Source organism: Panthera tigris, chromosome B4 (genome assembly GCF_018350195.1).
Source record: "Panthera tigris isolate Pti1 chromosome B4, P.tigris_Pti1_mat1.1, whole genome shotgun sequence".
NCBI classification, from domain to species: Eukaryota; Metazoa; Chordata; class Mammalia; order Carnivora; family Felidae; genus Panthera; species Panthera tigris.
The window spans coordinates 59847744-59871035 of record NC_056666.1 but is presented as its reverse complement, the minus strand read 5'-3'; the positions used below and the strand labels follow the sequence as shown (position 1 = coordinate 59871035).

General features: G+C 36.5%; 1 protein-coding gene across 2 annotated transcripts in view; it reads right to left on the bottom strand.

The window, feature by feature from the left end:
- ARNTL2 (aryl hydrocarbon receptor nuclear translocator like 2) overlaps positions 1-23292 on the bottom strand; it is a 134667-nt gene that overhangs the window by 70110 nt on the left and 41265 nt on the right. The window contains exon 2 of one of the 2 annotated variants that reach the window (XM_042990801.1): positions 16451-16601. In XM_042990801.1, the coding sequence (XP_042846735.1) occupies positions 16451-16601 (151 nt within the window). The remainder of the gene's footprint in view (positions 1-16450; positions 16602-23292) is intronic. The other variant, XM_042990802.1, reaches the window with a different exon arrangement.

Here is a 23292-nt window from a genome sequence, read left to right as displayed (position 1 = left end):
AACTGACGAATGGATAAAGAAGATGTGGTTTATATATACAATGGAATACTACTTGGCAATGAGAAAGAATGAAATCTGGCCATTTGTAGCAACATGGATGTAGCAACTGGAGAATGTTATGCTAAGTGAAATAAGTCAGGCAGAGAAAGACAGATACCATATGTTTTCACTCATATGTGGATCCTGAGAAACTCAACAGAAGATCAGGGGAGAAGAGAAGGGGGAGGGAAAAAAAAAACTTACAGAGGGAATAAGGCAAACCATAAGAGACTCTTAAATACTGAGAACAAACTGAGGGTTTATGGGGGTTGGGGGGCAGGGGAAAGTGGGTGATGGGCATTGAGGAGGGCACCTGTTGGGATGAGCACTGGGTGTTGTATGGAAACCAATTTGACAATAAATTTCATATTAAAAAAAATAAAACAATAATAAAATGGAAAAAAAATAAAAAATATGTATTTTAAGAAATATATTTCCAAATGTATCAATACAAACAGACAAAAAAACAAAAACCTCTTAAATACAGAGAACAAACTGGTGGTTGCCAGAGGGGAAGTGGATGAGAAGATTGGCAAAATAGGTGAAGAGAATTAAGAGGTACAAAATTCCAGTTATAAAATATAAATAAGCCACAGAGATGAAAAGTACAGCATGGGGAACATCATCAATAATATACTAATGTTATGTGGTGACAGATAACTACATTTATGATAGTGAGCACTGAATGTGTGAATTGCCAAATCACTATGTTGTACACCCAAATCTAATATAACATTGTATGTCAACTGAACTTCAATAAGGAAAAAAAAACTTAAATGAGATTTAAAAAATATTCAATAGAAAGTGATACACACAGAAGTGTAAAAAACAAAAAACAAAAATAAGCCCAATATAAATATGACTGAGACTGCAAAGAATGCCAAACAATAGAACAAAATAAACATTAAAACTATAATTCCAGAACATTTTTCTAAAATTTGGAAAAAATCCCGGAATTATATATTGAAAGGATACCATAACCATGTTAGCATGGCCAACAAGGAATCATAATTAAAACTACTTTATTTTTCTTTAAAGTTTATTTATTTATTTTGAGAGAGAGAGCAAGCACGTGCAAGCGAGGGAGGGGCAGAGAGAGAAGAGAGAGAGAATCCCAAGCAGGCTTGGTGCTGAGAGTGCAGAGCCCAATGTGGGGCTCGAACTCACAAACTGTGAAATCAAGAGTGGGACACTTAACTGAGCCACCCAGGTGCCCCATAGTTAAAACTACTTTAAAGAAAAAAAAAAAAAATCACTGGACAACCAGGCAAAAAGGCTAAGTCACTAATAAGGAAAAGAAAACAAGATTGTTAGATTTTTCAACAATTCTTAGTGCCCAAATTTAAGATACTCAAGGAGGGGCGCCTGGGTGGCGCAGTCGGTTAAGCGTCCGACTTCAGCCAGGTCACGATCTCGCGGTCCGTGAGTTCGAGCCCCGCGTCAGGCTCTGGGCTGATGGCTCGGAGCCTGGAGCCTGTTTCCGATTCTGCGTCTCCCTCTCTCTCTGACCCTCCCCCGTTCATGCTCTGTCTCTCTCTGTCCCAAAAATAAATAAAAAACGTTGAAAAAAAAATTAAAAAAAAAAAGAAATGGACATTCAGAAAACCAAAAGAGTGAAAGACAGCAATATAAGAATCCATGCTGATCATTAGATATAAATACACCTGTAGAACAAAGCTAATCCATGGTTATAAAGGAGAGAAAGAAAAAGAGGCAAGTTGTTTTCTAAAAATACATATTTAAAAAATATATTTCCAAATGCATCATTTTTCAGGGGGGACTTGAAAAACTCAGAAGAAAGTACCCATAATATCACCTGGAAATTATCATAGTTAGTATTTTACTGTCTCCTTCCAGTCTTTTTCTTAAACATGTATCTAGATACATACAGAAAACAGCTTTGACTATTTAATTTAGATATGGTGTGTATGTGTGTATAGTCTATTTATGGAGATGTGTGTTCCATATAGAAACAGAATATATACTATATATGGAATGTATAATATATAGAATATTACATATAATGAATAAAGTTCAGATAATAGTGTATAATTTTTTATAGCTTGTCTTATTCACTTAACATTGTAACACAAATATTTCCCACACCATCAGATATTCTTGGGGAAAAGGACTGAAAATGATTAAATAGCCCATTGGTTAGCTAAACCATAATCTAATCATTTTCTATTACTGGATATTTCAATATTATAAATAATATAGCTAATACTATTGTGGTGCATGCATATTTGATTATTTTTCCCATGATAACCCTTCAGAAATACAATGTTATGGATAACTATTTTAAGGTTTCTGATTCATCTTGCCAAATTTCCCTCTTGACTCAACAATTATCATTTTCCAAGTTTAGCTTACCTTTGAACTATTATATTTATCTGACATATTTTGAGTTTTTAATATTTTCTTGCTTAAAAATTCATTCTCTCTATAGAAAAATTAGTAAACTTTATAAAGAGATGCTTATAAATATGCCAGATAAAAAGAGCCACTAAGATAAAAACTTAAGGGATGCTTTTCCTTCTCACTGTCTAAATAAAAAATAGCTTTCATAGTTGTGGTACTGTGTCAAAAATATTTTAAAATACCTAGGAATAAACCTAACCAAAGATGTAAAAGATCTGTATGCTGAAAACTATACAAAGCTTATGAAGGAAATCAAAGAAGATACAAAGAAATGGAAAAACATTCCATGCTCATGGATTGGAAGAATACTGTTAAAATCTCAATACTACCCAAAGCAACCTACACATTCAATGCAATCCAAATCAAAATTGCACTGGCATTCCTCCCAAATCTGAAACAAACAATCCTAAAATTTGTATGGAACCACAAAAGACCCGGAATAGTCAAAGTAATGTTGAAAAAGAAAACCAAAGTGGGAGGCATCACAATCCCAGACTTTAGCCTGTATTACAAAGCTGTAATTACCAAGACAGTATGGTATTGGCACAAAAACAGACACATTGACCAATGGAATAGAATAGAGAACCTGGAATCAGATCCCCAAATGTATGGCCAACTAATCTTTGACAAAGCAGAAAAGAGTATCCAATGGAAAAAAGACAGTCTCTTTTGCAAATGGTGCTGGGAGAACTGGACAGCAACATGCAGAAGAATGAAACTGGACCACTTTCTTACACCATACACAAAAACAAACTCAAAATGGTTGAAAGACCTAAATGTGAGACAAGAAACCATCAAAACCCTAGAGGAGAAAACAGGCAACAATCTCTTTGACCTCAGCCACAGCAACTTCTTACTTGACACATCTGCGAAGGCAAGGGAAATAAAAGCAAAAATAAACTATTGGGACCTCATCAAGATTAAAAGCTTCTGCACTGCAAAGGAAACAATCAATAAAACTAAAAGGCAACCTATGGAATGGGAAAAGATATTTGCAAATGACATATTAGATAAAGGGTTAGTATCCAAAATCTATAAAGAACTTACCAAACTCAGCACCAAAAAAACCCCCAAATAATCCAGTGAAGAAATGGGCAGAAGAATGAATAGACACTTTTCCAAAGAAGACATCCAGATGGCCAACAGACACATGAAAATATGCTCAACATCACTCATCATCAGGAAAATAACAAATCAAAGCCACACTGAGATACCCCTTCACACTGGTAAGAGTGGCTAAAATGAACAAACCAGGAAACTATAGATGCTGGCGAGGATGTGGAGAAACAGCAACCCTCTTGCACTGTTGGTGGGAATGCAAACTGGTGCAGCTACTCTGGAAAACATTGTGAGGTTCCTCAAAAATTAAAAATAGAACTACCCTATGACCCAGCAATAGCACTACTAGGAATTTATCCAAAGGATACAGGAGTGCTGATTCATAGGGGCACATGTACCCCAAAGTTTATAGCAGCACTTTCAACAATAGCCAAATTATCCAAAGAGCCCAAATGTCCATCAATTGATGAATGAATAAAGAAGATGTGGTTTATATATACAATGTAATACTACTTGGCAATGAGAAAGAATGAAATCCTGCAATTTGCAGCAACATGGATGGAACTGGAGGGTATTATGCTAAGTGAAATAAGTCAGTCAGAGAAAGATAGATATCATATGTTTTCACATGGGTGGAACTTGAGAAACTTAACAGAAGACCATGGGGGGAAGGCAAAGGGAAAAAAATAGTTTCAAACAGAAAGGGAGGCAAACCCATAAAAGACTCTTAAATACAAAGAACAAACTGAGGGTTGATGGGGAGAGTGGGGGAGCAGGGAAAATGAGTGATGGGCATTGAGAAGGGCACTTGTTGAGATGAGCACTGGGTGTTATATGTAAGAAGTGAATCACGGAAATCTACCCCCAAACCAAGAGCACACTGTATACACTATATGTTAGCTAACTTGACAGTAAATTACATTAAAAAAAACAAACAAGGAATTCGTAACCAAAGATTATATATATGTATATATTTTTTCACATATGTTATCTGATTCTCACATTTAAGAATCATGTAGTTGTCACCATCCCCATTTTACAGAGGATGGAATTGAGGCCACTAAGGTTAATGACTGCTCAAGGTCATATACCTAACAGGAGGCTGGTATGTCTTCCATTAAGCCTCTCCTGTTGCTGTCATCATTTCCAGTCTGCTCTGTGATTGGTCTCTGAAGCAAAAAACTAGGTTAGATTAAGTCAGCTTCTTTTCTCTTTTCCCCTTTTAGTCTAACATCATACTTAGGGAATAAAACAGAAAATAATTTTACAGGTGAATGATTTTCTTCCTATTGGTCTGGAACTGTATATACATACACATTACTTCAATTTCAAAAGACAAACTTTAGCTGTTATGAATCATGCTTTTTTTTGATTATAGATGTTTTGGCGAATGAACTCACTCACTGAATTCACCTCTTTGGTGAAATCCCAACCTACTGTACTTACGAAAGCCAAATATACCACTATTTCATGGTCCCTGGTAGAACAGGAAAAAGGCATGCTTGTGTTAGCCAAACAATTCACTTCTTGTTTGCAGCACAAACCTAGGCAATTAGTAAATTTGCTATCTATATTTTTTTCTCCGTACTGGCATTTGGTCTATAGTCATATTTTTGCATATGGATTTAACAAGCTTTCTGATATCAATAATGTTCGCATTATTTAGATGCACTTTCTTAGTGTAGCATCTTATATGACAGAGACATAATTTTTTTCAAAATACAGTGCAAGTTTTCCTTAAAAACTACTTTCACTGCATTTTGAATGAAATGTAGGCCTTCTCCCTACATCACACAAAGACGAATGAAATTGGGAGCAAATACAATCCAAACATCTCCCCGATTTGCTTCGCTCCATGCCTTCCTCTTTTGAAATCCCTCTTCCTTTGGTTTCTGACATACTCCTACTTCAGAGCCATGTCTTCTCACATTTGTGGTAGGATTCCCTCCTTCCTTTACTGTGTCTAGGCCCAAGTACCCCCAGAGTATATCCTCAGCCCCCAAGTCTTCCCACTCCACACACCTCCCCCAGTGACTGCATCCATGCCAATCCCTGCACTTGTGTCTGTACATTAATGATGTGTGAATCTCTTTCTCCAGACTAGGACTCAACCCTGAGTTCCAGACCCTCACATCCAACTGCCTACTTGAAGATCCCAGAAATAATACATTCTCATTGTGTCCAAAACTGAATTCATCATCTATCCCTCAATCTCAACATATAATACCATCCTCCATGTAGGTAACCAAGTCAGAAAACTTGTTGGACACTTCTTGCATGCCTGCTCTCCCTAAACAACAGTCATTAATTCTCTTTTAAATGTGTCATAATAGGTCTCTCCCTTTTCATGTCCTGCTGTCCAGAGCTACTCTCTTAGACCAATGCTCAGAAAACAACCCCTAGCAAGAACTTCTCAGCTATTTTCTCTGCCTGCTGGATTTTCCCCTTTCAACCCATCCTTCATGCTGTTTTCCACAATGATTCTCTGAAGATGTAACTCTGCTCCACTTCGCACCTGGTAGGATAGCTATATTCTTTTTAAAAGTGGAAAATAACAAGTGTCAGCAAGGATATGGAGAAACTGGATCCCTCGCACTTTGCTGGTGGGAATATATAATGGTACAGCCACTGTGGAAAACAGTTGTGGTTCCTCACAAACTAAGCAGAATTACCATATGACCCAGCAATTCCACTCCTAGGTATATACCCGAAGGAACTTAAAGCAAGGACTCAAACAGATATGTGTACACCAATGTTCATAACAGCATTATTCACAATAGGCAAAAGATAAGAACAACCTAAATGCACAACAGATGAATAAACCAAATGTGATATATGGCAACCCCTGGGCAGAGCACCCCAGGACCCCTCCCTGCCCAGGTACATCACCTCTCCAAGTCACTCTCTGTACAGACAGTCCTGGAACATACTTGTTTGCACCCACTTCAGCTATCCTACCAGGACACTCACTGTGTATAGAGCTGAGGGGTCTCCTGGTCCACATACTGCCTTAACTCTAGTCATCCCACCAGGGCACCCCCTGCATGCAGTGCCCCCAGAAATCCCAGCCTGCACTCACTTCAGCTGTCCTGCCAGAGAGCCCTCAGTGTACGCAATCTGAAACACTGGCCTGCATCTTCAGCTTTAGCTGTCAGGACAGGGTGCCCAGTGCATGGAGAGCCCTGGGATCCCACGACATATAACCACTTCAGCTTCAGCTGTCCTACTAGGGTGCCCTCTTTGTGGAGAGCCCCAGGACGCCCCGAATAAAACCCACTTCAGATTCAACTATCCTGCCAAGGTTCCTTCTGGGTGTAGAGCCTTAGGAAACTCCTGCATGAACCCACTATCCTGCCAGGGCACCTGCTGCATGAAGAGTGCAGGGACTGCACTGACCTGTACCCACTTCAGCTATCCTGCCAGGGTACCCACTGTGTGGAGAGTCCTGGGACACCCAGCTCATGCTAGACACATCTCCAGCCAGTGAAAGCCACCAAGTACACAAGGTCTACATAGGGAATAACACAAGACAATTATTTCAAGTTTAGAAGTAGTTATCTGCCTAATTCATAGAAACAAATATAAGAAGTCAAGTGAAATGGGGAGATAGAGAAATATACTCTGAAGGAAAGAACAAGACAAAAACTCAGAGAAAGGACCTAAATGAAATGGAGGTAAGCAATATGCTTAATAAAGAATTTAAGGTAATTATCATACACATGCTCACTGGACTGCAGAGAAGAGTAGATTAACTCATTGGGACCTCAATAAAGAGATAGAAAATGTAAAAAAGAACCAGAGTTGGAGAATATGATAACTGAAATAAAAAAAAATATATTAGAGAGAATCAACAGTTTAGAGGATGCAGAAGAACATATCAGTGATCTGGAAGACAGAGTAATGAAATGCACATAAGCTAAAGGATAAAAAGAGAAAATAGTAATAAATAAATGAAGGTAGATTAAGGGATCTTTTGGACAGCATCAAGTGAAAAAACATTCTCATTATAGGGGACCTAGAAGAAGCAAGAGAGAGGGAAAAATCCTATTTGAAAAAATAGCTGAAAACTTCCCTGACATAGAGAAGGAAATAGGCATCCAGGTTCAAGAAGCACAGAGTTCTAAACAAGATGAACCCAAGGAGGTCCAAACCAAGACACATAATAATTAAAATGTCAAAGGTTAAAGATTAAGAGTGACTTGGGGTGCCTGGCTAGCTCAGTCAGTAGAGCACACTACTCTTGATCTCAGGGTCATGACATTCAAGTCCCACACTGGGCATAGAACCTACTTAAAAAAGAGAGTTTTTTTTTTTTTAAGTTTATTTATTTATTTTGTGTGTGTGTGTGTGTGTGTGTGTGTGTGTGTGTGTGTGTGAGAGAGAGAGAGAGAGAGAGAGAGAGAGAGAGAGAGAGAGAGAGAGAATGTGGGTGGGGGAGGAACAGAGAGAGAGGAAGGGAGAGGGACTGAGAGAGAGAGAGAGAGAGAGAGAGAGAGAGAACCCCAAGCAGGCTCTGTGCTGCCAGCCCAGAGCCTGACATAGGGCTTGATCTCACAAACCATGAGATCATGACCTGAGCCAAAAATCAAGAGTTGGATGCTTAACTGACTAAGCCACCCAGGCACTCCCAAAGACAGATTTTCAAAAGCAGCAAGAGAGAAACAAAAATTTACCTACAACAAAAACCCTAAAAGGCTATCAGCTCAGTTTTCAGCAGAAACTTTGTAAGCCAAAAGGGAGTGACATGATATATTCAAAGTAAGATAGAAAAAACTTACAACCAAGAATACTCTACCTGGCAGGGTTATCATTCAGAGTTGGAGGAGAGATAAAGAATTCCCCCTCCCTCTACCACCACCAAAATGATTTTATTACCACAGAACTAACCTTATAAGAAATGCTAAAGGAAATTCTTTAAGTGGAAAAGAAATGGCCATTAGATGCTAGAAAATTATGAATAAAGATATAAAATATGACAGCATATACATAAAACATGGAGGAAAGAGCAAAACAAATCTTTTTTAAGAATGTGTTTGAACTCAAATGACCATCAACTTAAAAAGAATGCTATTACTTAGGATGTTATATATGAACCCCATGGTACCACAAACCCCAAAACTACAATAGACATGAAAAAAGAAAAAGAAAGCCAAACATGATGCTACAGAAACTCATCAATCACAAAGAAAGACAGCAAGAGAAAGAACTACAGAGAAGAACTACAAAAACAACCAGAGAAAAAAATGGCAATAAGTACATACCTACCAATAATCAGTTTAAAAAAAATTTTTTTTTAATGTTTATTTACTTTTGAGACAGAGAGAGACAGAGGATGAACGGGGGAGGGTCAGAGAGAGAGAGAGGGAGACACAGAATCTGAAACAGGCTCCAGGCTCTGAGCTGTCAGCACAGAGACCGACGCGGGGCTCGAACTCACGAGCCATGAGATCATGACCTGAGCCGAAGTCAGACACTTAACCGACTGAGTCACCCAGGCGCCCCTACCAATAATCAGTTTAAATGTAAATAGCCTAAATACTGTAATCAAAAGACATAGGGTGGCAGAATGGATAAAAAAACAAATGCTGTCTACAAGAGACTCACCTCAGACCCCAAAACACATGTAGACTGAAAGTAAAAGGATAGAAAAAATATTCCATGCAAATGGAAGTGGGGGGGGAAAAGTCCAGGGTAGCAATACTTCTATCAGACAAAATAGACTTTAAAATGAAGACTGTAACAAGAGTCAAAGAAGGCCATTACATACTGATAAAGGGCTTAGTCCAATAAGAGGATATGTTGTAAATACCCACACAACCAACATAGGAGCGCCTAAATAAAGCAAATATCAACGGGTAGATCATCCAGGCAGAGAAACAACAAGGAAACACTGGCTTTGAACAACACATTAGACCAGATGGACTTAACAGATATACACAGAACATTCCATCTAAAAATAACAGTATACACATCGTTTTTAAGTGTGCATGAAACATTCTGCAGAGCAGATCACATGTTAGGCCATAAAAACAAAAGTCTCAATAAATTTCAGAAGATTGAAATCCATACCATGCATGTTTTCAACCACAACAGTATGCAACTAGAAATCAATCATTAAAAAACAAACAAACACACAAACACATGGAGGCTAAAGAACACTGCTAAACAACCAATGGGTCAATAAAGAAATCAAAGGGAAAATTTTTAAATACACAGAGAAAAATGAAAATACAATAGTCCAAAACCTTTGGGACGCAGCAAAAACAGTTCTAGGAGGAAAATACAGAGCAATACAAGCCGATCTCAAAAAACAAAAACAAAACAAAAAGAGAAAAAAGGAGAAAGAAAGCAAGCTCAAAAAAAAATCTAACCTTATGCTTAAAAGAACTAGAAAAAGAGAAACAAAGCTCAAGGTGAGTAGAAGGAAGGAATTAGAAGGAAGGTGAGTAGAAGGAAGGAAGAATAAAGACCAGAGCAAAAACAAATGATAGAGAGACTAAGAAAAAAATAGAAAAAAAAATCAATAAAACTAAGAGCTGGTTGTTTGAAAAGATAAACAAAATTGATAAACCCTGAGGCAGACTCATCAAGAAAAAAAAAAGAGAAAGGACCCAAATAAAATTAGAAGCAAAAGAGGAAAAATAAGATCACAGAAATACAGAAGGATTATAAGAAAACACTACAAAAAATTATATAGCAAAAATTATTGGACAAGCTAAAAGAAATGGATAAATTCCTAGAAATGTACAATCTCCTAAAACCAAATCAGGAAGAAAGAACATGTGAACATACCAACTACTAGTAATGAAATTGAATTGGTAATCAAAAATGACCAAAAAATAAAAGTTAAAGACCTGATGGATTCACAGGTGAATTCTACTAAACATTTAAAGAAGAGTTAATACCTATTCTCAATCTATTCTAAACAGAAAAAGGGAAGCTTCCAAATATATTCTGCTAGGCCAGCATTACCCCGATACCAAAACCAGACACACACACGCACACACACCCACACACAAACCCCTACAAGCCAATATCTCAATATCTCTGATGAATATAGATCCAAAAATTCTCAACAAAGTATTAGCAAACTACATTCCACAATACATTAAAAGGGACCACTCACCACGATCTAGTGGGATTTATTCCAAGAATGCAAGGATGATTCATTATTTATAAATCAATCAACATGATGAACCATATCAACAACACTAAGGATAAAAATCATATGATCTCAATAGATGCAGTAAAAGCATCTGACAAAATTCAACATCCATTCATGATGAAAACTCTCAACGAAGTGGGTTTGAGGGAACACACCTCAACATAATACAGGCCATATATGAAAACCCACAGCCATCATCATACTCAGTGGTAAAGAACTGAGAGATTTTCCTCTACAATCAGGAACAAAACAAAGATGTCCACTCACCATTGTTATTCAACTAGAAGTCCTAACCATAGCAATCAGACTAGAAAGAGAAATAAGAGGCAATAATATCGATAAGGAAGAAGTGAAACTGTCACTATTTACAGATGACTTGACATAACATAGAAAACCATAAAGGCTCCATCAAAAAACTATTAAAACTAATAAATTTAGGGGCGCCTGTGTGGCTCAGTTGGTTGGACAACCAACTTTGGCTCAGGTCATGATCTTGCACTTTGTGAGTTCGAGCCCTGTGTCAGGCTCTGTGCTGACAGCTCAGAGCCTGGAGCCTGCTTCAGATTCTGTGTCTCCCCCTCTCTCTACCTCCTCTGCTCACACTCTGTGTCTCTCTGTCTCTCAATAATAAATGTTTAAAAAAAAACTAATAAATTCAGTAAATTTGCAGTATACAAAATATACCAAAATCTGCTACAGTTTTATACACTAATAACAAACTAGCAGAAAGAGATTTTAAGTGAACAACCCCATTTAAAATTGCACCAAAAAGACTAAAATATCTAGGAATACACTTAACCAAGGAGGTGAAAGACCTGTACTCTGAAAACTATAAGGCACTGATGAAAGAAATTACAGATGACAGAAATAAATGGAAAGATATTCCATGTTCATGGAATGGAAGAATTTATATTGTTAAAATGTCCATGCTACCCAAAGCAATCTAAAGATTCAGTACAATCCGTCTCAAAGTACCAAAAGCATTTTTCACAGAACTTGCACAATCCTAAAATTTGTATGAAACAACAAAAGACCCTGAGTAGCCAAAGCAACCTTGAAAAAGAACAAAAGTGGAGGTATCACAGTTCCAAATTTCAAGATATACTACAAAGCTATAATAATTAAAACAGCATGGTACTGGCACAAAAACAGACACATAGATCAATGGGACCAAATAGAGAGCCTGGAAATAAACCCACCATTATATGGTCAATTAATCTATGACAAACTAGGCAAGATTAGGCAATAGGGAAAAGAGAGTATCTTCAACAAATGGTTCTGAGAAAACTGGACCTCTCTAACACCATTCAGAAAAATAAACTCAAAATGGATTAAAGACCTATATGTGAAACTTGAAACCATAAAAATTCTATAAGAGAACATAGGCAGTGATTTCTCTGACATTGGCTGTAACAATATTGTTCTAGACATATCTCCTAAGACAAAGGAAACAAAAACAAGAATAAACTATTGGGCTACATCAAAATAAAAAGCTTTAGTGCAGCAAAGGAAACCAACAATATAACAAGGCAACTTACTACACGGGAGGAGATATTTACAAATGACTATCTAATAAGGGGTTAATATCCAAAATATATAAGGAATTTATACAACTCAACACCCAAAAAGCAAACAATCTGATTTAAAAATGGGCGAAGATCTGAATAGGCAGTTTTCCAAAGACATACAGATGGCAAACAGACACATAAAAAAAGCTAATCACTAATCATCAGGAAAATGCAAATCAAAACCACAATAAGATACCACTTTCCATCTGTCAGAATGACTAAAATTAAAAAGGTAAGAAATAACAAAAGTGTTGGCAAGGATGTAGAGAAAATATCATGTACTATGGTGGGAATGTAAATTGGTATAGCCACTGTGGAAAGCAGTATGGAAGTTCCTCAAAAAATTTATAACAGAAATAACATATAATCCAATAACTCCACTACTAGGTATTTACCCAATAAGACCAAAGCACTAATTCAAAAAGATACATGCAGCCTTATGTTCACTGCAACATTATTTACAATAGCCAAGATATGGAAGCAACCTAAGTGTCCATCAATACAGAAGTGGATAAAGAAGTGGTACACACACACACACATTAGAATATTACGCCACCAAATAAAAGATGAGGTCATTTGCAACAACATGGATGAAGCTAGAGGGTATTTTGCTAAGTGAACTAAGTCAGACCAAGAGAAAGACAAATATCATATGATTTCACTCATGGGGCACCTAAAAAACAAAACAAATGAATAAACAAAAAGTAGAATCAGACTTATAAATACAGAGAATTAATGGTTGCCAGAGGGAAGGATGGGCAAAATGGGTGAAGGGGTGTAGGAGATACGGACTTACACTTATAAAATGAGTAAGTCATAGGAATAAGTGGCACAGCATAGGGAATATTGTCAATGATATCGTAATAGGGATGTATGGTGACAGACTGTAGCTATGTGATAAGCACACCATAATGCATAGAAAAGTTGACTATGTTGTGCATCTGATACTAATGTTACATTGTGTGTCAATTATACTTAAATTTAAAAAATGGTACAAAGATGTGGTATATACATATAATGGAATATTATTCAGCCATAAAAAGAAATGAATGAAATTCTGATATATGCTGTAACACACATGAAATTTGAAAATTTAATGCCCATAAGAGACTCTTAAAAACTGAGAACAAACTGAGGGTTGATGGGGGGTGGGAGGGAGGGGAAGGTGGGTGATGGGTATTGAGGAGGGCGCCTTTTGGGATGAGCACTGGGTGTTGTATGGAAACCAATTTGACAATAAATTTCATATATTGAAAAAAAAAAAAGAAAATGTAATGCCCAGTGAAATAAGCCAGATACAAAAGGACAAACATTGCATGACTCTACTTATATAAGATATCTAGAATAGGCAAAATCATAGAACTAGAAAATAGGCTAGAGGTTACCAGGGACTGAGGGAAACAAGGTATGGAGTATCATTATTTAATGAGCACAGAGTTTGACTGGGGTAATAACAAAGTTTTGGAAATAGGCTGTAGTAATAATGTAACAATGCAAAACACTGTGAACATAATTAATGCCGCTGAATTGTATAGTTAAAAATGGTTGAAATGGCAATTTTTATGTTATATATGTTTTACTAAATAAAAAACGTACCAAGGCCAACAATTTTTTTAAATGTAATTTGATCAAGTCCTCTCATCCTTAAAATCCTTCTGTTTTCCTGACTGCATGCAAGATAATTTCTGTACTCTTTGGTTCAACAAATCTCTTTACCCAGTCCACGTGCATCCCTCAAGTCTCATAGCTCACCCACCTCTGTGTACGCCCTCTGCTTTATTGTGCAAACCACATCTCCTGATTAAAAGAGTGTTATTTCATATTTCGTGCCCTGTGCTTCTGAACAGTTCTTCCTTCTATGTAAAATACCTCCTTTACTCCTGCAGAGAATGGCTCACCTCCATTCTTCATTTACAACTTAGCTTAAGTCAACCTCTGCAGGAAGCTGTCCTTCCCTACTGATCCCAATCTCATTTAAATGCCCAATTGTCTTTGTTGCCAAAGAACCCATGGTGTATGTTATGACAGTTATCATGTGTAATAGTTATCTGTACCTTTCTAATTTGTACACGTTTCTTTTGTCTAATCTGTATTTCTTCCTCCCAGTCTACTGGGTGTCACATAGTAGGTACTCAAGAAATTGTAATGACTACATTCCAGGGAGTCTTCATCCATGACCATTTTAGAGAACCAGCTCTCCAAGAGTGCTGCAAAAATGGTAAACATTCGCATACATTCTTTCTTTAAAAATACCAAGAGTGCTGCAAAAATGGTAAACATTCTCATACATTCTTTGTTTAAAAATACCCAATATTCTGAGGCTCCACCAACGAAATCAACTTCATATCTACCGAACGGCTTTCACACCCTGAGTCTCTGGGAAAAATGCTACACAATTAGTATTTTGTAAAACCTATAAAGTACTTTGACATCCATCATTTCATCAGAGGAATGGAATATGGTGGAATGAAAGAAGGATTGGGGCAGAATGGAGAAGCTCTAAGGTAGATAATGAGCAAATCAGTGGGGTGTATACTCTCTTTCGACTCTCTTCCTCTTCACCTTCTTCAAGTAGGAATTATGTCAGGTCGAATTCCAGGACTTACCTGCTGCCACTGGTTGCTGATATTTATTTCTTTGTTGAAAGAAGATAGGTAAAAGGGTACTGAGAAAGCTTTTCCACCTCTTTTTTTTTTTGTCATGATTCCTGACATGGAAGAAAGGAGGTCTTGGGTCACCTACCCATACATGTTGGGAAATGGACAGCATAATTATCTTCATGTGCTAGAAGTAAGCTACCCTATCCAATTGCAGAGAGACAGGAAACAGTGTAATGAAGAAACTACCACACTAACAATCAGGAATTCTAACTAGTTGTGTAATGTTAGGCAAGTCACTTGATATCTTTGACTCCTGATTTCTTCAGTTTCTAAAATGTGGGCAATTGGCTAATCTTTAGTGTTGTCTTCTGCCAAAAGATCACTATCTGTCAGTATTTTGCATGTTTCTGTTATTTCGCCTACCAATGACCCCATTTCCCCATTCATTCCCCAAACCACTGTAAGGTCTCATCCATGCCCCATATGTGACATAAAACTGTGTTACCTCTAGTGCTCACTGCTCTACTTCAACAGCCACAATCTTATTTGGATCCTAAGAAAGAACAATGGTGCTTATGATTCTGAAGAAAAAGAAAGAACATAAAACTTATAATCAATCACTTCTAGCTTGAGCTGAGTGGGGACTACAAACTGATCAGCAAACAATGCCTGACAGTTACTTGGTCAACTGCAGTTATTTTTTATGACTATTCACATTACTGGGAGAGTATAAGAGAATACAGACAACCTGTAGATAACTTTCAAGTCAATTAGAGGGGGGCTGGGAAGTACACTGGTACTTACATTTGAATAACACTGATTCTGCTGTCTTGGGAATTTTAGCTAAATTATAAAGTATATTGGGAAAAACAGGCTTAAAAAGAAGTAGAATGTTTCATTATGTTCTCATCTTGTCACCCTACTCAAAAATTTTCCCTTCTTTCATGAAAAACTGTCATCAGCTATCATATTTATGTAAAGTACCAGCCTAAAATGGAGTACTCTAGATTGCAATATTTACCTTGCCTTATCAATTTCACCATACAAACCCTAGCTTTGGGGAGTTCATTAAAGAATATTTGGGGGCTGTGAGCTGTATTAATGCAACAAAAGAAACAAGAAGATAGAAAGTATCCTCAACATTGGCTTTATTATCTATTTGGCTTAATAAACATGGAAAACAAGAGTTTTATATGATTTAACTGACCACAGATAACCAAGGGCTGGTTATTATATAAATGATGAGTAAGGCAAGAAGCAATGTGGTAATTATTATTTTAAGTGCATGCAGGAAGATGTTCTCTTCATAGTTAAGCAATTCAAATAGGAAGGTAAGTATCTTGATATGACCATAAATGTTAAACAAATTAACCTTATGTTCCTATATCTTTCAAATTCCAGCTGACTCCCCCAGATATCTACTACGCTTCAGAATTCGATGGAAAAGTTCCAGATCAGACAGTAACAGAGGAAGCAATTGGGTGGAGAAATAATTGTCCCCATCCGTATGTCACCATGTAAACTGAAAATCATCAGTGATTTGCAAAGTAATCTTTTTCTTTTTTCCTTAGAATCAAAGATTTCATAAATTCACTTACTGGGATGGGTCTGAATCACTTCCTTTTCGTTTTCTTGGGAGCTCTGTCACATGTGGGCTGAGGGATCCGATAGCTGTTGGTTTTGTCCATGGGCTTACATAACTGGAAACCATGGGAGCAATGCACTCGTTCTTTTCTATCAGCATTCTATCTATGACAGATAAAGCACAATAGGACATCTATCTTTAACATTAACTTCCACTTTATACATATCCCTATCACATTTTAAATGGCTTTACTATCTTGTTATTTTAAAGATATCACCTAAATAACAACATAACATAGAATTAAAGACAAATTACATACACTCAAATATTAGAAATGTATTTGTTAGTCCATATTTTAAAGCTTATTTTCCCCATTTAATTGTAAAAGAATTGTAGAAAGTATAGAAAACATAGAAAAGTAGAAAGGAAGGGGGAAAATCAAATGTCACCATTCTGCTATTGTTAGAATCTATGTTTGTTTTCACTGTCACAAATATATATTATGGTACCAAAAACTTTTTATCTACTGGTTATTTTATTTGCATAGTATCCCAGAAATGAGTTAACAAGGTCAAGGGACATGAATATCTTTAACCCTAAGTTGCTAAATATGACAATAAAATCCTTTTTGTATAAAACGTGGCTTATCAGATGTTTAATAAAATATAAAAATCAAAATCACAGAAATAAAAATAACCTATAGTCCAAAAGTGGGCCTCCCTGAATAACTATAATTCCCTTACTAAAATATAACAAGTTTATATTTATATCTATAAGTTACAACATAGACTGAAAATGTGTAAGTAGTATTAACAAGGAGAATGCAATAACTCTACAATAGTGGCAGATTTTTAATACATCTCTAGCAGTAACCGATAGATCAAGCATTCAAAAACAATGATATTGAAAATTTAATCCACACAATAGGCAAGTTTGGTGTAATAGACATATACAGACCACTATCCCTAGGAGCTTCAAACCCATTGTTTGTTTTGGGTACACATGGAGCATTTATCAAAATTAACAATATACTGGACAAAAAGCAAGTCTCAACAATTTCAAAAGACTATCATACATCAAACATTTAGTGACTTGGTGTAATTATGCTAGACACCAGTAACAAAAAGATAACTAGACAATCCCTGTATCTTTAAAAATTAAAAAATATACCAATAACACCTTCAGATAAGGAAGAATTCAAATATAAAATTATAAAATGTAACTAAATAATAATAATAAAATATTATACATCAAAATACGTGGAGATAGTGAAAGCATTACTTAGAAGGAAATTTTAACCTTTATCTTAAGAAATTAGAAAAAGATATGTAAAATCCAAAGAACTAAAAGAAATACAATGCAAACAATTGCACATCAAAAAGCTACACATGGATTCTTCTAAAAGACTGTATCTCTAATAACTCTATGGCAAGATTTTTCAAGAAAGAAAGAGGACGTAAGTAAATATAAGTGAACATGGGTCATAATTTTAGATGGTCTGGAGATTTAAAAGACAGTAAAAATCTCATGAACATTCTTTTCTTTGAAGTTTATTTTGAGAAAGAGAAAGGGCATGCACACACACACAGGGGAGGAGCACAGATACAGGGAGAGCAAGAGAATCCCAAACAGGCCCTACACTGTCAGCGTGCAACCCAACACAGGACTCGATCCCACAAACTATGAGAACGTGACCTGCGCTGAAATCAAAAGTCAGTCACGAAACCAACTGAGCCACCCAGATGCCCCTCATGAACAACATTCTAAATATTTGGAATTTTAGATAGAATGAAAAAATTCCTAGAGAATTTTAACCAACAAAAACTGAAGCTAAAAAAAACAAAGACCTGAATATCACTATATCTTTCTTACACAACTATTCCAATATACAGAAAAAGAAGGAATATATTGGCCCCCAACCCTTTTTTAGTGAGGATTTCATAATTTTAAAATTAAAAACCTGACAATGTGAGTACAATAAGAGAAAATTACAGGGTATCTCATTTATGAACAAATACAAAAAATCTTAATAAAATGTCAGCAAGATTCAGATATGTATAAAAAGAATCACCCAGGATGACCAAGATAGTTTTATTCCAGGAATACAAAACTGGCTTAATATTAATAAATCAATGAATATGATTAACCAGAACAACAGATTAATGGGAAAATGTGATTATCTCAATAGATATAGAAATATTAATGAAGAAATACTGAAAGCGTGTTCTTTAGAATCAGAAACAAGAACACCTTTTACTACTACTCCTTTTCAACACAATAGTAGAAGACTTGCCAGTGGAGTAGGGAAAGAAAAAGAAATATGAGGTTTAACAATTGGGAAGAGGGGCGCCTGGGTGGCGCAGTCGGTTAAGCGTCCGACTTCAGCCAGGTCACGATCTCGCGGTCCGTGAGTTCGAGCCCCGCGTCAGGCTCTGGGCTGATGGCTCGGAGCCTGGAGCCTGTTTCCGATTCTGTGTCTCCCTCTCTCTCTGCCCCCCCCCCATTCATGCTCTGTCTCTCTCTGTCCCAAAAATAAATTAAAAACGTTGAAAAAAAATTAAAAAAAAATAAATTAAAAAAAAAAAACAATTGGGAAGGAAGACAAATGTTTTTTGCTATTACTGATCAATCATATGACTGAGTATATAGAAAACAGAAAATAATCAACAGATAAATGATTAAAATTAGAAAGTATAGGGGTGCCTGGGTGGCTCAGTCCGCTGAGCATCTGACTTTGGCTCAGGTCATGATCTCCCCATTCGTGAGTTCAAGCGCCACGTCGGGCTCTGTGCTGACAGCTCAGAGCCTGGAGCCTGCTTCTAATTCTGTCTCCTGGTCTCTCTGCCCCTCCCTTGCTCCTGCTCTCTCTCTCTCTCTCTCAAATAAACGTAAAACAAAATAAAAAAAAGAAAGTGTAGCAAGTTGGCTATCTATAAGATCAATATATAAAAATCAACTGCCTTTCTATTCACCAGTAATAAAAATATTATTTACAATAAGATACTTAAAAAGACACAATTTACAATAACCTCAAAAAATATACAGCACCTAAAGAAGAAATCTAATAAAAGTGTGTAAGATCTTTGGGGTGACTGGGTGGCTCAGTCAGTTCAAAATAAACAAAAAAGATCTGTATAAGGAAAATATAAAAATTTATTTAAAACAGTAAAAAACATCCATGTAAATGGGAAGATATGCCATTGGATTGGAGTCCTCCATATCACAAAGTTGTCAATTTTCCTAAAATAGATGTGTAATTGAATTCCTCTCAAAAGACTTTTTTCTGGTAGAATTTCACAAACAATATAAAATGTATATGGAAGTGCAGTGGGTCATGAATAGACAAGGGAAGGTGGAAGGACTTGCTGTATCAAATATCAGGACATTAATAAAGCTATAGTAATTAAGGTATAGACAAACCAAAGGAAAAGTAGAGAGGGCCCAGACACGTATAAATGGACATCTGCTAAATGTCTGAGGTGGCATTTCAGGTCAATGTGGGGAAAACAGCTTTTTAGTAATTGCTCCTAGGCCAAGTGGTTTTCTCTATGGAAAAGAATAAACCTGGACCCCCTACCTTATACCAAATATAAAACCCAATTCCAGCTGGAGTAAAGACCTAAATATAAAAGGTAAAAATGTAACAGAAAAGACTCTAAAGGAGAGACAGTATTTTATTGGTGGGGAAAGAACTTTCCAAAACATAAAAAGAAACACCAATAAAGACTGATCAATTCAATCTTCTTAAAATTAAGTTAATGTTGATCAAAAGATAACTATAAAGAAAATGAAACCACAAGCCACAAACTGAGAGAAGATATGTGTTACACATATAAACAACAAAGGGTTAATATCTAGACTGTCTAAAGAATGCCTTTGCATCAACAAGAAAAAGCAACAACACAGTAGAAAACTGGATAAAAGACTAACAACCACTTCATAAAAGAATTCCAATTGTCAATACACAAATGGAAAGATAACTCAATCTCATTAGCAATTAGGAAGAGCCAGAGTAAACAGTGGTGATCTACCCATCCCATGGCTACAATGGAAAAGTTTGAGGACACCAGATGTAGGTGACGATGTGGAGCAATGAAAGGTTGATGCTTTGCTAAGTGGGGATGTAAATCGCTACAACCGCTTTGGAAGCCACTTTTGTTATTACCTAATAAATTGAATATTGCATATGACATATGATTCAGCATTCCAGGTCTAGGTACATAGTGAAACTCCATGCATATGAGGAGACACGTACAAGCACTGCTTGTAGCTGAATAACAAAAACAAAAACCTGAGAAAACTGGAAGCTAAATTTCCATTGACAGAAATATAAACTGTTTAGCTACTAAATGAAATATTAACAGCAGTAACAATGAATGAAGTACTGATATCAACATGGATGAATCTCAAACTAGTAATGCTGGGCCAAAAAAAGTGACAGATAAAAAACCTATAGCATGTTTTTAAAAAAAAAAAATTATATAAAGTTTAAAAATAGGTAAAACTAATTTTTTTTTTTTTTTTTTTTTTTTAGCAATACCTACAGAGGTTGCCACACTATATAGAAAAGCAAAGGAACACTTAACACAAAAGTCAGAATTCTCTTTGGGAGAAGAGAAGGTGCATCTGGATTCAATTACTGAAGGACACACAGGGGCATCTAAGGAATTTGTGTTCTATTTCTTAACCTGGGTGTGAGTTCAGATTTTTTTTTTAATTTCTTAAACTACATATATAATTTTTACAAACCTCTATAGGTTACAGTATATCTCACAATAAAGAAGTGGGGAGAGGGGCAACCTGGGTGGCTCAGTCGGCTGAGTGTCTGACTTCAGCTCAGGTCATGATCTCATGGTCGTGTGAGTTCGAGTCCCACATCGGGCTTGCTGCTGCCGGCCTGTCAGCACAGAGCCCACTTTGAATCTTCTGTCCCCCTCTCTCTGCCCCTCCCCCCACTTGCGCTCTCTCAAAAATAAATAAACATTAAAAACAAAAAAACAAAAAAAGAAGTGGGGAGAATAATTTTATCAATGATTGTTGGCCACTTGGGAATTAAGTTTCTGATTTTTGGTCTTGCAAGACTTCTAGGCTTGGACTTTCTTAATGGGAACGATTCAGGATCACCAGATACACACGAGATTAATTATGATTTCAGCTACCAGACTTCAATCTGATGGACTTTGAATGGTAGAACACCATCTGTCTCCACAGAAAATGTGGTGAGTTTCTTACAATAAGTGACAAATCAAGGGGAAAAATTCACCAACTATGAACCATGGTTTATACCAGACCCTTCCACCCACCTCCAGCCTCCAACACACTCAAGCAAGCACACGGTTTCCCTCACATAAGTTCAAAACAAAAATAAAGATATTTTTGCCTCTCATTCTAGGAAACATGATCTTCATATTTCAATCCTACTGCCTTACTAACTTTTAAAATAAGAAATGGACCATCTTTAGACTGGCAGAATAATATTCTTCTTTTCACAAAATCAAAATCTAAACCACTGAGGGTCTTTAGTTGTATGTTCCCTAACGAGTGGGGGAGTACTGCCCCCTAATTAGCTATGTCCCATCAAATTTGGCTATGTCAGTAGAAGTGAATTCAAAACAGAGGGCTTTCTGTAAACAAAAGGAAAATATGGGTTAGTGGGACTAATTAGTTCTGGATGAAAAGATCACACAGATTTTTGTTAAAAGGTGACTCACAATTTAAAGAGTGAAGATTTCATTTTTAACCTCCCAGTTTACTTTCAGCCTCTCATTTAGAAGATGAGACCATGCGTTGAGGAACTGAAAGTTAATTCTGCTTTTGTTGAACCCATTTTGAAGGCGTATCCTTCAATATTTTGATATTGTCTTTCCTCACCAAATTGTTACCTCTCAATGGCGAAGATAATGTTATTTTTTTCAAGAAAAATAACATTTATACATTTCTATAATACTATTTTCCTATTAAAAAATTTTTTTGCATATAGTTGACGATGTGACATTACAGGTGCACAATAATTTAACATCTCTATACGTCATGCTATGCTCACCACAAGTGTCACTACCATCTGTCACCATACAATGCTATTACAATACCATTGACTATATCCCCTGTGTTGTACTTTTTATTTCTGTGACTTATTCATTCCATACCTGGAAGCCTGTACTCCCTACTCCTCTTCACCCATTTTGCCCATCCCCCCAACTGCCTCCTCTCTGGCACAGCCATCAGTTTGTTCACTGTATTTATAGGTTTATTTTTGTTTATTCATTTATTTTGTTTTTTAGGTCTGCATGAGTGAAATTGTATGGTATATATCTTTCTCAATCTATTTCACTTAGCATAATCTCTCTAGGTCCATCCATATTGTCACAAATGGGAAGATCTCATCCTTTTTTATGGCTAATATTTGTGTGTGTGTGTGTGTGTGTGTGTGTGTGTGTGTGTGTATTCACCACATCTTCCTTATCCATTCATCTATCAGTGGACACTTAGGTTGCTTCCATGTCTCGGCTATTGTAAATAATATTGCAGTAAACATAGGGGTGCATATATCTCTTTGATCAGTGTTTTCATTTTCTTTGGGTAAGGACCCAGTACTGGAATTATTGTATCAGATGTTATTTCTGTTTTTAATTTTTTCAGGAACCTCCATACTGTTTTCCACAGTGATTGTACCAATGTTCCCACCAACACTGCATGAGGGTTCCTTTTTCTTCACATCCTCACTAACGCTTGTTATTTTTTGTCTTTTGATTTAGCCATTCCAACAGGTGTGAGGTGATATCTCACTGTGGTTTTGATTTGCATTTCCCTGATGATTAATGATGCTGAGCATCTTTCCACCTGTCTGTCGGCCAC